Source organism: Sardina pilchardus, chromosome 2 (assembly GCF_963854185.1).
Source record: "Sardina pilchardus chromosome 2, fSarPil1.1, whole genome shotgun sequence".
NCBI lineage: Eukaryota > Metazoa > Chordata > Actinopteri > Clupeiformes > Clupeidae > Sardina > Sardina pilchardus.
Window position 1 is genome coordinate 27,947,097 of NC_084995.1, and position 16,231 is coordinate 27,963,327.

The following is a 16,231-nucleotide window of genomic DNA, read 5'->3' on the forward strand; positions in this document are numbered from 1 at the left end:
GGAGGAATTAAGATGAAGTGTGTGTTTTGTATCAGGCCACAACACTTTCAAGCTTCCAAGTTTCAGTTCCCATCTGGCAAATAAAATTGAAACATTAACTCAGAACCCCCATAATAATAAGCATGCTCTGTCAGCACTTCCATGTGGCAGACGATGCTGACAGATTGCTGTTGCTGGCCATGTCCAAATGCAACTACCCCGGTCCAAACACCTAGTTCAAAACTATCATTACTGGTAATTAGCTTTGGTAACTAACTTAACACACACGCAAAGTTAACTTGTATAACCAGCACAAAGTTGAGACATGTAAACAATACATTAGATACATTACATTACATTACATTTGATCCACTTAAGAAAACATTAAAATGTGGTGTACATAGTTAATTTACACAAAACCCTATCTTATATTGATAATGATCAAACAACTAAGTATTTAACCAAAAACCCACACAGCCAGACCATTTTTTTATGGAATGACCATTCACACGTAACTGCATGAAACTATGCCTTAGGTATAAAGATCATTTAATGTGCAAAACATCTACATCACAAAACATAATATCCTGTGGTTCCCTCTTTGCTTAAACATGAATGTGTCCTTTAAAAATCAAATGCTTGGCACAGATGGTCTATTATGCCTTCATGGACGGCTAAAAGACATGCTATACACCTCATTAATGGAGTGTCATTAGTCGGGGGATTAGTGTCAAATCCTCAGTCTGCAATGTTCAGAGTCACGTCCAGAGACGCTATCCATTATGTCAGTTAGAGCCCAGAGAGGTTCATCTGGACTTGGGCTGTCTGGAAGATGAGTTGGCTCTCTGATGGGTGAGGTTGTTCAGCACACAGCTGCTGGTTAAACTTGCCAGTTTGGAGTTCAGGACCTCTTCTCTTTTTTTCCAAGACGACTGCTCTTCCTCACCGTCCTCTTCATCTTCTAGACTGTCATCATCGCTGCGTTCATCTTTGTCCAGCTAATGATTGAATAAGAAGTTAATTACCTTTTTAAAGCAAGTTAAAAATCATTACTTGAGCAGGAGGTTGGAGCGCCTTAAGCCTACACATTTGAGCCACAGTATGTGAACACTTCATACAATGAGATGAGAATATCATATCTCATCCACACAAAAAAATGTACATGGTAGAAAACGTACATGTTTGTTTTTTTAATACTTGAGCAAATATTTCTCTGCACTCACCTTCCCCAAAAAGAGAAATTTATAGACCATCCGTAAAATCAGCCAAGCCCAGAAGATGTGTAGTGCTTGGAGAACTAACAGCAGGGCATTAAAAAAGTAATAACCCATAAAAGGCTGAAAGACTTCCATGGACAAAATTAGGGTTGTATGAATTATTCTGGAAAAGATTTAGAAAAAAAGAACTAATGATGAAAATCACACTACAGTATGTACTGAAACATTAACATTATTATGAAAAGTATCATTATATATCTTATAAAACATTAAAAAAGTATCATTATATATCTTATAAAACATTAAAAAGTATCATTATATACATGTATCTTATAAAACATTAAACAGTGATCATTACTGTACAGTATCTTAAAAGTCAGATATGGCCTCACTTGCTGGGAAATACCACAAGCCGTGTGACCAGGAACACAACTGCGAAAATGACAAACAGGGAATCACACGTCCTCTTCCATCCTGCATAGTTGAACATCTTGGCAGACTAAACAGAAATATGCATGCATGTTAGAGCCTATGGCACATATCTGCAACGCAAAAGACAGATAAGTATCTCACAAAAGCACATTTCCCGTCATTCAAATGACATGGAAATGGACTCTGCTGTCAGTTAAGACCTCTTCTTAGATAACTCTTAACTGAACATGAAACCCCACACCTCACGTGTCAAGAGCTTCAAAGTCGTGAGTTTACCTCCAGCAGGATATCAGACGAGTCGTGGACAAGCATGACCAGCGTGCCAACACGGATGTAGTTGGAGCAGTAGGAAAATCCGAGCAGGAAAATGGTGGCAATGTGATGAACAATCTGCTCTTTAAAGTCCTGAGGAAACAAGGTGTTGTGTTACATGAGAATCTGAGAGAACACGTTTTGTTCTTTGTCTCCCATCCACCCCCCACCCTTTTCCTGGCTTGAACTACATGTATATCATTACCCTACACATGACCTGTGTATGCTTCAAACATAGCAATGCAACAGTCACTCAGACGACAACTTACTTTGCGTTTGACATCCACAGACACACAGAGTAGAAGAGACTCGTAGAAGCCCAACTCAATGAGGTAGTACCAGAAGTGAGCTTGCTCCACAGGCTGTGGAAAGGGTAAGACAAAACAGGACTCTCATGAAGATCTGATTGATTCAGAATTAAACACATATAAGTACAGATTAATGGAAATGTGCACAACACTTAGACCATTTGCATTTGCAAGAGTCCATTTCACGGTTTTAAGGAGTTAACATTATTTTAAAGCGGTCATGGAGCATTCAGTAGTGTAGTGGGTCAATGTAAGATTATTCTTAAATCTTCAGTAAAAAGAAGTGAAAAGAAAATATGACAAATAAAACATGACTATATAAGGACGTTATTGTGTGTACTGTGCAAATGTAAATGCTTTGAAGAATCTTCCAGTGGAAGGAGAAGTCCTCGACATATGAACCACTTCCTAAGAACCGTGTGCTGACCTGCATCAATCAAGTCACACTTCCTCATAACGGTTTAACTATGTGAGTTGACCTTGGCTGCACTCTCCACTGGGTTCCCACACCTTATTTAACATCAAATTCAAGGACTTTTCAAGGACTTCCCAGGTCAAATTCAAAGACCCGAATGCAACACAATTTCATATGGGAGCTCAAGGTAATTCTCGGTCACAATACAGATAATATTTATATTGACACCTGAGGGCTGTACAACAAAAAGATATTAGCAGGTGTGCACGCCATGTTGCACTGAAAGCCATGGTTTGCAACGGCACAAAGGTTGCTCATTCTTAAACTGGCCAGATTATCATGGTACTTTATGCTGCAAACAGTCACAAAACCTAAATAGCAGATTAAAATGGGATTTTTAGGGGTATCCTGTCTGCATTTAGCCTTGACTTGATTTCACAAAAGGAATGGCACATAGCCTACGTTACCTTGGGGATTTATTCTGGGTTAGGGGTCAAAGGACTGTTTTGTCTCAAAACAAGCACCTCAACATTTTGGGATGGGGCAGAGATATGGAGTGGTAAACTATTCCAGAGCGTGCAGCATTGACAGAGAAAGCCCTGTCACCAAAAGTCTGCAACCTGATGCGGGGGGTGGCCAGCAGGTACTTGTCAAAGGACCACAGGGAGCGTGACTGTGTAGGGGTGGAGGAGATCTGTGAGGTATTGTGGTGAAAGTCCATGGTGATATTTACTGTATATTGTAGCGCTTTGTCACCAGACAACACTAGTTCAAGATATACATAGGCCCTCTTAACTGGGATTTCTTCATTTCACTTTTGTGAAATAGCCCGTTCCCGAATACCCGAATGGTATCATTGGTCCAGCCTATCCAATCTCATTAATCACAGATTCCTCAGGTTATTTCTGACTGATAATAAACTATATATTGGTGGTAAGGAAACAATGTGTTTCACGTTGCTGTATACTGTACATTCAGATTTTACCAGCATCAATTATTTGATGTTTACTATTGTTTTATTGCTTCTAGTAACTGCCACTTTTGATCTCAACTGTCTGGTCACTGATTGTGACCAAGACACATATACTGTAGGAAGGGCTAAGCTAATGGTGGCATAGACTGTAAACCAAATGATAGCTTTTTTTGTTGTTACATCAAGGGGGCCATCCGATTGAACACAAACATAGCCTTTTTCAAAAACTGTACAGCTGTGAAATTATGCCCATCACAGATACCTATGACAAAGAGTTAATTGAAGGTATACCCTTCAAAAAAGCATACAACAGCTTCACTTATCTTGGCATGATTGTTACAAAAAATCCAAACAACCTGTTAAAGACAAACTGGCAAAAGTGGATTGACAAACTTAAACAAAATATTGACTTCTGGAAGTCCCTCCCTATCTCTTTGGTGGGAAGGGTCAATGCTGTCAAGATGGTTGTGTTGCCCCAATTTCGTTTTCTCTTTCAAGGAGTCCCATTTTACATACCACAATCATACTTTAAGCAACTAGATTCAATAATCACGCCCTTTCTATGGAGCTATAAAACAGTGCGTATAGCAAAAAAACATCTGTGTAAGCCAAAGATGGAGGGAGGCTTTGGTCTACCTCTTTTTAAACTTTATCATTGGGCCACTCAATTGTCCACCATTGCTTGGTGGAAGAATGGCCCTACAGCCGACTCAGATGATTGTCCAGCCTGGTTAACATTGGAACGGTCCTTATGCAGGAGCACATCACTTCCAGCCCTTTTAAATAGTCCCACCAAAGTAAACAAAACAGCTTACAGAGGCAGTACTATCATAGGTAACACCCTGAAAATATGGGGTCATATCAAGCGATACATTAAAGCTCCTCATGCTTATTTGGATAGCCCAATGTGCAATAATCATGCCTTTACTCCTGGCATGAGTGACTCTGTTTTTTTATTGTGGCAACAGAGGGGGATCAGTGACTTAGATTCACTGTACATAAATGGTACTTTTGCTTCTTTTGCTCAGCTTCAGAGCGTGTATGGCATCCCAGGGTCCAATCTATTCAGATACTTTCAAATACATGAATTCGCCAAAAAGCATACATCTAATTACCCAAACAAACCTAGCCATGACACTCTCAATTCCATCAATTCATTTGATCCTGTCAGTCAAGGGGCGGTCTCATATTTCTATCAGATTTTGCTAAAGCTTACGCCTAAGGATTCCTCTTCACATAGACAGGCATGGGCCAGTGAGTTAAATGAAGAAATAGGAGAGGGGTTTTGGGAACAATGTCTGGAAAATATTAATGGTTGTTCAGTGAATGTCCGTCATAACTTGATACAGTTCAAGACACTACACCGTCTGTACTATTGTAAGACCAGGGTGCATAAGTTTGACCCATCTACATCCCCACTTTGTAACAGATGTAAAGTTTCAGAGGGAACCCTTGCTCATACTTTTTGGTCTTGTACAAAGTTGTCTTCTTACTGGTCTGACATTTTCCAATGTTTTTCTGGTGCTTTTAAGAAGAACTTTCACCCTGACCCGAAGGACATCTTTCTTGAATAAAATACATTAATTCAAGCACTTTCAATGACCCATGTATATATATTTTTAAAATTCACAAACTTTCATAGATTTCAAGGACCCATGGGAACACTGACAACAGAAATCTCAGTGCTTCACTGACGGGCAAAACCTCCACTTTCCCTTGATGAAAATACACTTTATGCAAAATAGACACCATCAAATCATGGCCATGTGGCAAGGACACAAGCCACAGGTGTGTGATATGAAGAGGGGCGGGTTCAGGTACCTGTAATGGGTATCCCCTCCAGCACTCCCTCTGATCCCAGAACCAGGGTGCCTGCAAAGCAGGATGGGACATTCAGGAGAAGGGCTGACTTTCTTTTTGACAGAAATCAGAGAAATTCTTTACTTGTTTAATTATTTAGTCTTTAATTGTGAGAGTGTTGTGAGAGTTTTAGCAATATTATATTACTATATATTAACAGCTTTGGGTGAAACAGTAAGAAATACTTACATTAACTAAAGACAGAAGTCCAAAAGAGAACGACGCCATGTAGAAGACAAACCTCCAGCTAGAAATGTAGAGATATATAGAGCTGAAATATTTCAGTAGACCATTCAGAGGCCATACCGTTTGGAAAAGAGAGTAAGTAGAAGATAGATAGATAGATAGATAGATAGATAGATAGATAGATAGATAGATACTGTAGATACTTTATTGATCCCCAAGGGGAAATTCAAGAAGTAGAAGAACGTACCAAGCCTCACAGAATTTTGTGGTAGTGCTTGGTCGGTCTAAATGTCGGCGGTGACGGAACCAGACTTCAACTTGTCTCTTTGTAAAACCAGTCTGCTTCACCAGTGCAAACATCTCACTCTAAACAAAACACACAATCAATCACTGCAGGGTACTGGGACCCCTAAGCCAATTACCATTTGAATGCTTTATGTTACCTCTGGAGACGTTTACAACTTTATTTCACTTTTACATCTTTATATATATATTTGTAAACATAGGAATCATTGTATGACAACTCATTTCATCTAAGAGAAACAAATCCAAAGTGAAAATGGAATGAGGATGAGGAAGTGTGGATTCTCTTTACAATCTTTGGGTTACAAGAGACAAAGATGTGTGTGAAGCTTTCTCTTCCTCTTTCCTCCTGCTAGCTTTGTTAACTTTCTATGTTACTGGTCTGAATTTCAGAGAGAGTGGCCTATATCCTCTAGTCTGAGGTGAAGGCTTTGTGTGAAACAAACCTGGGATGGTTCCTGAGGTCTATGCTGTATGTAGAAAGCCTCCAATTTTGGAGAAGGTAGGACGGGTACTCTTATCCGATCCCGAACTCCAAGGGACCTACTAAAGGGCACTGCTACACACCTGAAAATATCATAAACATAGCACATTTTCCTGTATTAACAGATTTATATTACACAGACATAATTCAAAGCATCATTTTAATGACCCCTGACACCTAGCCTGGCACGCCCTCCCAGTGACGTAACACCTTCGGCGTTGCTGTCGCTGGTCTGGTCAACTGCTAATCGGGAAGGATTTCTGAATTCCCCAAATCTGCGGAACTGCCCCCTTTGGTCGAGAACCAATCAACTTTGAGCAGCTCCAACAGCTCTGGGTAGAGGCGTGTTCAAGGCAGAGGAAAGAGTGTTGTTATTGGTTTAAACTCGGCAAACCGCTTTCTGACATCGACCAGCAAATCGAGGCACTTAAAGGAGGCGGGTCAACCAAGCGCTTGGAGAAACCGTGTAGCCACAGGCTCTTGGTCAGACTAAAGTCTCGCAGAACCTTTCAAGTCGATGGCAATCAGGCTACCTGACACCAGTGTTAAGTGTATTTACTTTTTGCAGTTCCTAGACCCTTTTGAGGGGGTCTAGAGGGTTCCTCTGACTACAGTTGCTACAACAATTTATGCTGTTACTTTAGGGTAGAGTCTGCCCCCTGCACAAAAGAATCATAACTGACGTACTTGGTTGGTCAAGTACAGTAGCCAACTTAGCCAAGGCAACAGAAGACAGCGAAAATCCTCCAACACATTTTAATATTAAAAACTGCACCATGAAGCTGCAGAGAATGAAAACTGTCACACAATGAGAATAATATGGATGAAAACAGCAAGTCCTTCATGATGATCACCTCATGTTGTAATTAAAGTAAATCAAGATAAACAGCAGTCATAATGACCGTAACAGCCATACAGAACCAGAGGTAACATGGTGTCAACAGCCAAAGGGGGTAGGGGTTTTGCATGAATGAGTTAATTTGTGTCTGGGTCAATGCAGAAGAGAATAATGCCTGTAGAACACTGGACACATGGAAATTCTGTCAAACGACAATGACAAACAAATGTTGTGGTTTCAATGGGCAAATCACATATGCGTTACTTTACATGTGACAAGGTCTCAGGTCTAAGATGACAAGAGTGCAACAACCAAAAATTCATCCACAAGAGCTATTGCCAGAGGGGACTGGAAAATACCACACAGAAAAACTACCTTTGCACAGTCAGCAAAAGTGAGCAGCACATACTGTACCTGGACGACAACACCAGAGGAACTTAGGAACATGACTTAGGAATTTAACTATAAACTCCTTCTCAGATTCTATAATACAATGTCATTGGGCACTCTAACATGTTATCATCTGGTGATGTTTGTTTTTTTAATCTAATTTTGCTATTTTTTTGTGTGAGAGTGTTTTGTCTAGCATCCATTTGTCTTTTTCTGATATATGTTAACGCTTTGATTTTGGCGTAAGGTTTTGGACTCGTTTGTCTTCATTTGTACTTTAGTGCCCTCTATGTGCAGTGTGCTTTTACCCATGTTTCCAGTTGTCATGTACTTATAGTATTATGTGCAAATTGTTTGTACTTAAATGGTAGTGTTACACAGACATTTCTCACACATACTGTGTGCTATTTTTGTTTCCTCTTCTTTTTTAACTGATCTGCCAGGGACTAGATGAAAACTAGTTTGTACTGTCAAATCTGGCACATGCAGCTGTACATGGCTGATTTAAATGAACATGTAGTAGCAGTAGTGGCCTACTCGTAAACCTTTATTAAATTCTTAGAAAGTCACTTCTTAATTAATTAATTAATGTGTTGTAATGTGTATATTGTCCCTTTTACATAGGCTAAATAAACATACACTTTGGGTCATACATTTTAAGATGATTAAAATAAAATGTCTTACTATTATGAATGCAACAAGCCATTTAATGGCCCACAAGGTGTCCTGTTATATAAAAAAATCAACAATGGACTTTGTAGAGAAAACAGCACTTTGCATTGCCGAGTCCATCATTTCAAGATTTCAGGACACCTTAACCTACCAGCCTGCCTAAGCTATTATCTTGTGAACAAAGGCTTATTAATGAAGGTTTTGTTCTCATTTTTGGTGAGGAATTGGGGAAAGATTCTGAATGGGATCTTGCGGTGTGGAGTGTTATTGTGTCTGAGTGTATTCTGCCGTGATTCAGTGAGCCGTAAAACAAGTCTTTCTATGGGCTTTAATGACACTGAGGAAAGAGGAGAGGGGATCAAACAGCGTTTGGCTCACCTGCCTGTCATCTGACACTACTGTTGTCTCTTGTTACCATGGGGAACAGCTGCTGAGGCAACAGCATCATCTTTCCATCCCCCCCTAACAACCCCCCCTTTCTCGGCAACGTAAACAACTGAAAAAAACATCTGCGCACAAAGGTAAGCACTGATAATGGTGCCCTGTCCTCACAGCCTGTTAGCCTGCTGGTCTTCAGTCATTCATTAACACTACCCCACATACACGTAGAGTATAACAATGGCCATTTCTGGGCCACTCTGGCCAACACCACCAACCCTGAGTCCCAGCTCCCTTGGGCAGCCCCTCTCTAGTCTACACACACCAGTGCACCTGTTGTGGGCTTGGCCCTCCAGTGACACCACACATTCAAATACCCTCTGGTTAACACTATATGCCACGAGCAAGCCAAGATATCAGGTGTCGAGGCTTTTATTCCACAAGTGGCTTTGTTTTTCCTCCATCTTAAAAAGCATTTTTTTTATGATAACATGATTTCTGTACAAGCACAGTGGATGTTATCTAGTATTCTATCCCAACAGTATAAAAAGTATACATTAAAACAGTTCAATCAGGACGATTCAATTGAGTTACCTCTCAAAAATGTAGCGAACGGCGATGAATGCAAAGGCAATGGGTAGAGAGAGGACCAGGTCTCTGGGAAGAGGGCGGTCAGTCCTCGGCATCTTCCCCATGTCCTCCCAGCTGATGCCTGGTGGCAGCCAGTATTCTTGCTTCCATAACCACTGGTCTAGTATGTCCATTCTGGAAGACATTACACACATTTGTGAGTTGTTTGATGTCCACTGAGGGCATATGACTCAGTCATTGAATACACAAAAAAAACAGATCAGTTCAACAATCTAGTTTCTGCATAGTTTATCTAATATTTGCCAACAACAGCCTGTGTCTGCTTACCTGTGACACGTGATTTCTCCATACATGTTATATCTTTTTATCACGAGTAGAAGATTTGATCGCACATCAAACATGTCCAAATGTACTTGCTGTAACGATTTGTTTCTTCAGTTTGTGGGTAGTGTCGGGCGCGAATTCTCAAGCAATTATCAAGATAGCCTATGTGTAAAGTGTAGCGTGTAGGCCTAGCTCCATTGTAACTGACAGAGCATAACTATTTTATTCAAATACAATTTGGCGATAAAAAAAAGGTGATTCTCGTCAGTAGGCTACTGCTCAGTCTCTTTTGATATATCATTCGTAGTAGCATCCATCAAATGTCTAGTGTAGCCTACTCACCTGGTGTGTCTTCCTCAAGTTCACCGACTTGAGTTTGCTGAACGTTCCAATGGTTGCGTTGAGCACTCGGATTTTACTGAATTGCTGACAGTTATCCTGTAGGTATGACAACGTAAGTCTACAGTGACCTGCCTACAATGCGCACCTTACATCGGATGGAAACAGAAGCGCATGTTTAACGCACAACTAAAAAAAGAAAGAAAGAAAGAAAAATCACATTAGAAAAACGAATCCCAAGTGTTAATAAAAATGGGTAAAGTTAACTTTCAAGGTAGGCTATGAATACGAACTGGTAGCCTAGTAAACATGCGTTGGCTGTTTCATGGAACAGTAGTGGCCTCATCGCACCTGTGGGAGTGTAGCACTGATGCATGAAGCTCCCCTTCAGCAGCGCCACGCGACAAATGGAGGTGTGGCATGATGAACCGTTCCTGAAAAGAGTGTTAAAGCGTCTGTTTTTTCAAGACAACTGAATATTTATTAGGCTATTACATTATTGTGATACATTTGCTCGATTAGTAATTCGATTAATTTAATAACACATTAGTTAATGGTCAGTAAGCTGAATTCCCCATGCCCAACCAACTCGATAAAAAACAACCCCCAGGCTGGCGTCACATCGGCAGATAAAGGCACGTGCGTAAAACCATTGTAAATGTGAGATCATCACTGAAGTGCAGTAATGGGGTGCAAGTTCAAATGACAAAGAGATAAGGAAGCAGACTGTGTCAAGATACCATCTCAGATGTCATTGCTCAGATTCCTCTGCGTAGATGTCGCAGTGCTACTGATGAATGTCAAAAGGACACACGCACCAACGTGATCTTTGAGAGTTTCTGTATGTGGCATGATGAAAGGATCATATTATGGACCACAAGCATGACAAATATAAGCCAAATAATATGATTGTTTCCCCCGTGACATCTCAGCCTGACCTAGTCGTATTGCCCTTCTACAATTTCATCTGTATTTAATCCTTGTCTGACAATCGCTCATGTTTAAATTACTTCTGCCTTGTTGTCAACTGTTCATAGCCAATGATGTGGAGGGTAGGCTCAGCCACCCCTCAGGGCAGGCCTCTCTCAGGGTTGGCACAGGAAGATGGAGGTGAGCCAGCCCCAGTATGGGTCACACACAGGGTGGCCATGGAAGATCTCTTCCTCCTTCCTTTGACTAGGCAGTTAACTGTTACACATGCCAGCCATCAGCCATTCCCCCTCTTTTGAGTATAGTGCTTCCTCCTTCCTCTCCAGGCCCACTGAGCTGTATCCTGGTAGCCTACATCACGTCGCTGGTCCTGTAGTGGCCCCACTGCATTATACCCCTCCACTCGGGCGGAAAACAGCTCCTGTCTGAGGCTCGCTAATGAGAGGGGAGTGGTTGGCACATATCAGCCAGTCCATTGGGCTTAATGAAGTGGCCTGCACACGGGCGTTCTAATTGGATATGCATGTCTCATCTGTTTTCTGTCTTTGATGTCGCCAAGGTCCCATGCTTTGTTCAAACTCATGTTTACAACAACAAAATGGATTCCAATGTCAGTATTCGGTTTATTTTTGACAGATCACAGTAGTCACAGCAGTCAGTCACAAGATGAAGGCCTACTCTATCTAATCGTATGTGTCTCTTTTTTTTTTATATAAAATCTTTGTCTATTATATTTGATGAGAGCTATAAAACTGGCAACCTCTTCTCGTTGGAACAAACCAGAACAAGGAACCGATATAGAAGATGTATGGTAAAAAAAAACAAGAAAAAAAAACTACATATACTACATATATTTTGTATGCATCAGTCATAACACGTATCACCCTCTGCATGTGGTTCTTCTCAGAAATGAAAACTCAGGAGTCACCAAAGTTAAAAGATTTCCAGCTTCTTTTCTGGTGGTTTAACCTGTCCAGGATAGGGCCATTTCTAGGCTTTTCCCCCATGACATTGCACTGTTCTTGAGAGGGCACCGTTCCCATCTATTTTGGCCTGAGACCCTGTCGTTTCTGAAGAAACAATCAGAATAAGTGTGTGATGTACTGGCACAGCGCTATAGAGGCTATAATATTGTTTTCCTCTCTGCTGGATAACAAGCATCTCTGACTGACCACATTTCAGCCTCTATAGGTCACTTGATATTGACTTTAGAAACACAACTGAGCCCTAGCTCCAGGTCTTGTGAAGCTCTAGATCAATGTAGAATGAAATATGAGTAGCCTACTCATGAGAACCATGGGTTACAGTATGAGTTTGGACACATGACTTTACATTGATTACTTACTCAATGTTCTTGCCACTTCTCTGTAAGAAGATGTCACAATCTTGTTGAGCAATTTTGTTCCCACAACTGTCTTGCCTTGCCCGTCAGACTAAAGAGTTTTTGAGGGTTTTTTTTATGCTTGACAAAGTTGTTATACCCTAAATTACCACAAGAGGGCAAAATATATCTGCTCCCAATATGATCAACTTAACCTGTGAATGTAATAACTCTGTGAATGATCAGTTTAAAGCAGGTAAAGTAAGAATAACTTGCTCTATAGTTTGAGGATATCAATACATTATTATCTCTATCTAGACAGGCTTTCTACCAACACAATAACCAATATTTCATAACAAATGATTCAAGGTTATGGAATTTATAACACGCTTTTGTCCAAATTGCTAAAGAATATGCACATAGCATAGTTGAAATGAACATTAAACAGTTTTTAAATGCCAGCATTAAGCAAATTAGTCATAATAACACATTGTTATGAGTATTATTGTTTTATAGGCATTGTATTCTTGTTTTTTTTATAATTGTTGTAACTATTGTAATTCTATTGTTGGTAAAGCATTTTGGGTCAGCACTGCTGCATTAAATGTGCTATAAGAAAAATATGTATTTATTTATCTATATTTCAGAACAATGGCTAGAACTTGTTGTTACTATTATGTGTATGAGCAGAGCAGGCTATTAAACAATACAATACCACATATGATATGTTAGGAGAGCTAAACACATGTAGGTTTGTGGTCTGGGACAGATCAAAATATCAGAAAAGTTTTCGCACCACTTTGACAACTCCAATATCTGCTGCATGATATATTTGATTTCACTGAATCAGGTTGAGGCAGTCTGCAAGGAATCAGATTCATGGGCATCTTTGTCTTGGGACGACTGTATGTGTGAGTGGGTGGATAAACAGGAGTGAGTCTGTACACTATCTCAGCAGCGGTGTCAGTCCTGACTGAGTTATGGGGGAGGCCATAAATATCTATCCCAAGGAGCTGAGGACAATCAACTTAAGTAATACACAAGAGTTGCGCTTACTTTTATGAGCTTTTTAAGGGAATTAGCTTCAAAGGTAATAGCAAATACTGAACAATTAAGAGAGGCTTCTACGTTCACCAGGACACTTAATCTCTGTCTATTCTCCTTTTGCTGCCTATCAAAATGATGGATTTCTGTAAAGAAAATATGATTTATATTTCACCTGAAGAATAGAGGATGGAAAAACTTTTGATGGAAAATACTGAAGAGTGAGTTTGTTTGCACTGGCAACACCTATTCAGTTAAAAAGCAGAAAATCTCATGTTCATAGTCTCAGCAGCTTTTCTGAAGATAAACAGATGTTATTACACTTGCCACAGTTATGCAAGTGAGTGAATCTATTGGTAATTGTATTCTGTTAGCAAGGTGACTGACAAAAAAAAATCAATATCCACTTTATTCAATCAATATACACATGTAAACCATATGATGTACTGTATATAAAAGTTCACTCCAATGCAGTCATGATGCTCTATGCTTTACTTCTAATGGAAATAACAGCCTTGCATCGTGTAAAATGTGAAAACACAGGGACAGCATTTACAATTCAATAATGAATAATAGTTAAAATATACCATAAACAGCTGACTATTGGTTTTTGTTTGGTGTGATCTGAAAGTCAGATATATTGTGAAGGTGTTTCCCACCTTGAGTTTTCATCTTGACAGTGGATGTCTGGGGACATACAGTACAGTATAGGCAAGCAGAATATCCAACGCCTTGCTGTCCCTCCAGCTGGCCATTGGACCAACCACTGTGTCTCACAGTGGCATACAGTCAGCACAAATGGACAGCTCAGTCCAGGACTCCAGGTCAAAAGAAAAGCACGTTTCCCTTTGGGGACTAAGAGCCATGGACTCTCCTTGAACTGTATTTTAGTGGCAAGAAATGTGAAGTATTCCCTTCGACTTGCCCTATAGTTGTGACCGTGCTTCTGTCTCTGGACGCCTGTCCATGCCTACACCATGACGTAATCAAACTGCCCTCTCTCCTGCCCATCCTTATGGTCGCTCCAGGAAGCGGCTGGCATTCTGCTGTAAGGGTCCAACAGGATTCGGAAGCATCGCACGAGCAGAAAAAGCAGGAACATCAGCAGGACACCAACCAGACAGAGGGCAACGCTCTCCCCCAAGTCTCCCTCCGCCAGCAGCCCCAGAGTGGGCAGGGGGGACACCAGGAGCCCCTGAGACGACAGCTCATCCTCTGACGATAGCGCATCGCTCATTTTGCCCTGGTCTCAACAAACACAAATCTTCTTTGGTGACGTTCTTCTTTGGCTTTTGCAAGGCAGAAAGCACTGAGACCACCTGTGCACAAATACAAGAGCTGCTTCAGGGGGTCTCTTCATAGCTGAGACTTTAAAACATCCACGTTCAGGTCCAGGCGGCACACTTCTCTGTCTTCAAATGCCTGTAAAAAGAACATTAGGCTTACAATAACCTAAATATACTCACAACTAATGAATATTAGGCCTATTACAAATATAGAGTACACCAAATAACAAGTGTCAGGTGAGTGAAAAGAAATGTAAACTTAAACCTTTGAGTCAAATGCAGGAATTCATCCAGTGTAACACTGAGAGAGCCTTCATTTTGTCTGGACTCCTCGAGCTCTGCACCCTTCACAGCATCGTCTCCCTTTAGTGCCTGAACAAATTTATGTGCTTTGTAAACTCCCAGCAGGTTTTGTTCCAAGAAGCAGATTGGCTGCTCAAATAAATAAAATAACGTATTATGGCCGTGCACTGCGTCCAGACAAAAGAGGCAAAAGAACACAAGCAGAGTAAAGTAGTCTATGAAAGTATTCCCGAAAGTCTTTGTGATGAGAAGAAAAAGAACAACCTACAAATACAGATTTCTGAGAATTCAGGAGCCAGTATTGCGATGACTGAACAGAGCATTGGAGCTGATAAAGGACAGGTTAAGCATCCAGCAGTGAAGCAGTAGCCCTATTACTGACAGATACAGGTGTTTGAATTATAGTCGGAATTAGCACCAATTTATTCCTCAAATATTTGGGAAAGTTTTTGACAGATTCACATGACCATGATGTGAAATATTAATCCATTGAATATCGCTGATGGCTGACTCTTTCTGTGCTTGATATGTCACATCTTTCAAATCTGAATTTCTGAAAATGTTTGTGAAAAGGAAACATTAAAGTATTTCAAAAAGCTATAACAATCTTGACAGAGGCTTACCAAAAGACAAGGTGCCATATTAACAGGATATTTTGACATACAGTACAGAACATGCATGATGGCTATCCATCATCCATATCACTTTCATTTACAGCATACAAGCAGTTGTATTATAAAAAAAAGTACTTTAAAAACTTACTCAAGTGTTGACAAAAGCTCATCTTCGATTTGCTGAAGATCACCTACAGTATACCCGCTGCAGCTGCTGCCGCTTGTTTTCCAGCCTCTCCCTCCACTCGTTGGTCAGCACCACCCCCATAGGTGACCGCTACTTCAGTGTCCTCGTCAGCGTCAGGGACTCGGGGATAATCACAATTATCCACTTTCAACACAATTATACATCCAACAGTACCTCCTATTTTGAAATCTCTTTAGAATATTTCATTGTTGACCACAAACAAGCATGCAGCAAAACAATTCTACTGAAAGCATAAAATGTGTAGGCTAAAAGCAAAACTTTACACAACATAGGACAACAACATTCCCTGCAGTCTCAACTCTGACCCTATTTTCAATTACACAACCTATAGCCTAACATGTTCATTATAGTTCAGTTTAACGGAAAACCTTTTTTATCCATTTAATTTTATGTTACTCACATCCAACAGTTAAAAGTGAGATCTGATTTGTTATGTTGATGTTGAATACAGTGGCACAGGTTAGTTATTTTCATTTTTTTTTTTTTTTAAATATATATATTTGTGAAAATTATGTATTTTAGTA

General features: G+C 40.3%; 1 protein-coding gene across 1 annotated transcript; it reads right to left on the reverse strand.

The window, feature by feature from the left end:
• Positions 1–511: 511 nt before the first annotated feature.
• cers4b (ceramide synthase 4b) lies at positions 512–10,359 on the reverse strand. Its single transcript, XM_062555641.1, has 12 exons — positions 10,295–10,359; positions 10,005–10,190; positions 9,342–9,512; positions 6,432–6,552; positions 5,930–6,048; positions 5,686–5,743; positions 5,458–5,508; positions 2,210–2,302; positions 1,905–2,033; positions 1,589–1,695; positions 1,203–1,359; positions 512–977 (listed from the first exon to the last, which is right to left on the reverse strand). The coding sequence occupies exons 3-12, from the start codon at positions 9,509–9,511 to the stop codon at positions 786–788; spliced, it is 1,197 nt and encodes a 398-aa protein (XP_062411625.1). The 5' UTR covers position 9,512; positions 10,005–10,190; positions 10,295–10,359; the 3' UTR covers positions 512–785.
• Positions 10,360–16,231: the final 5,872 nt, after the last annotated feature.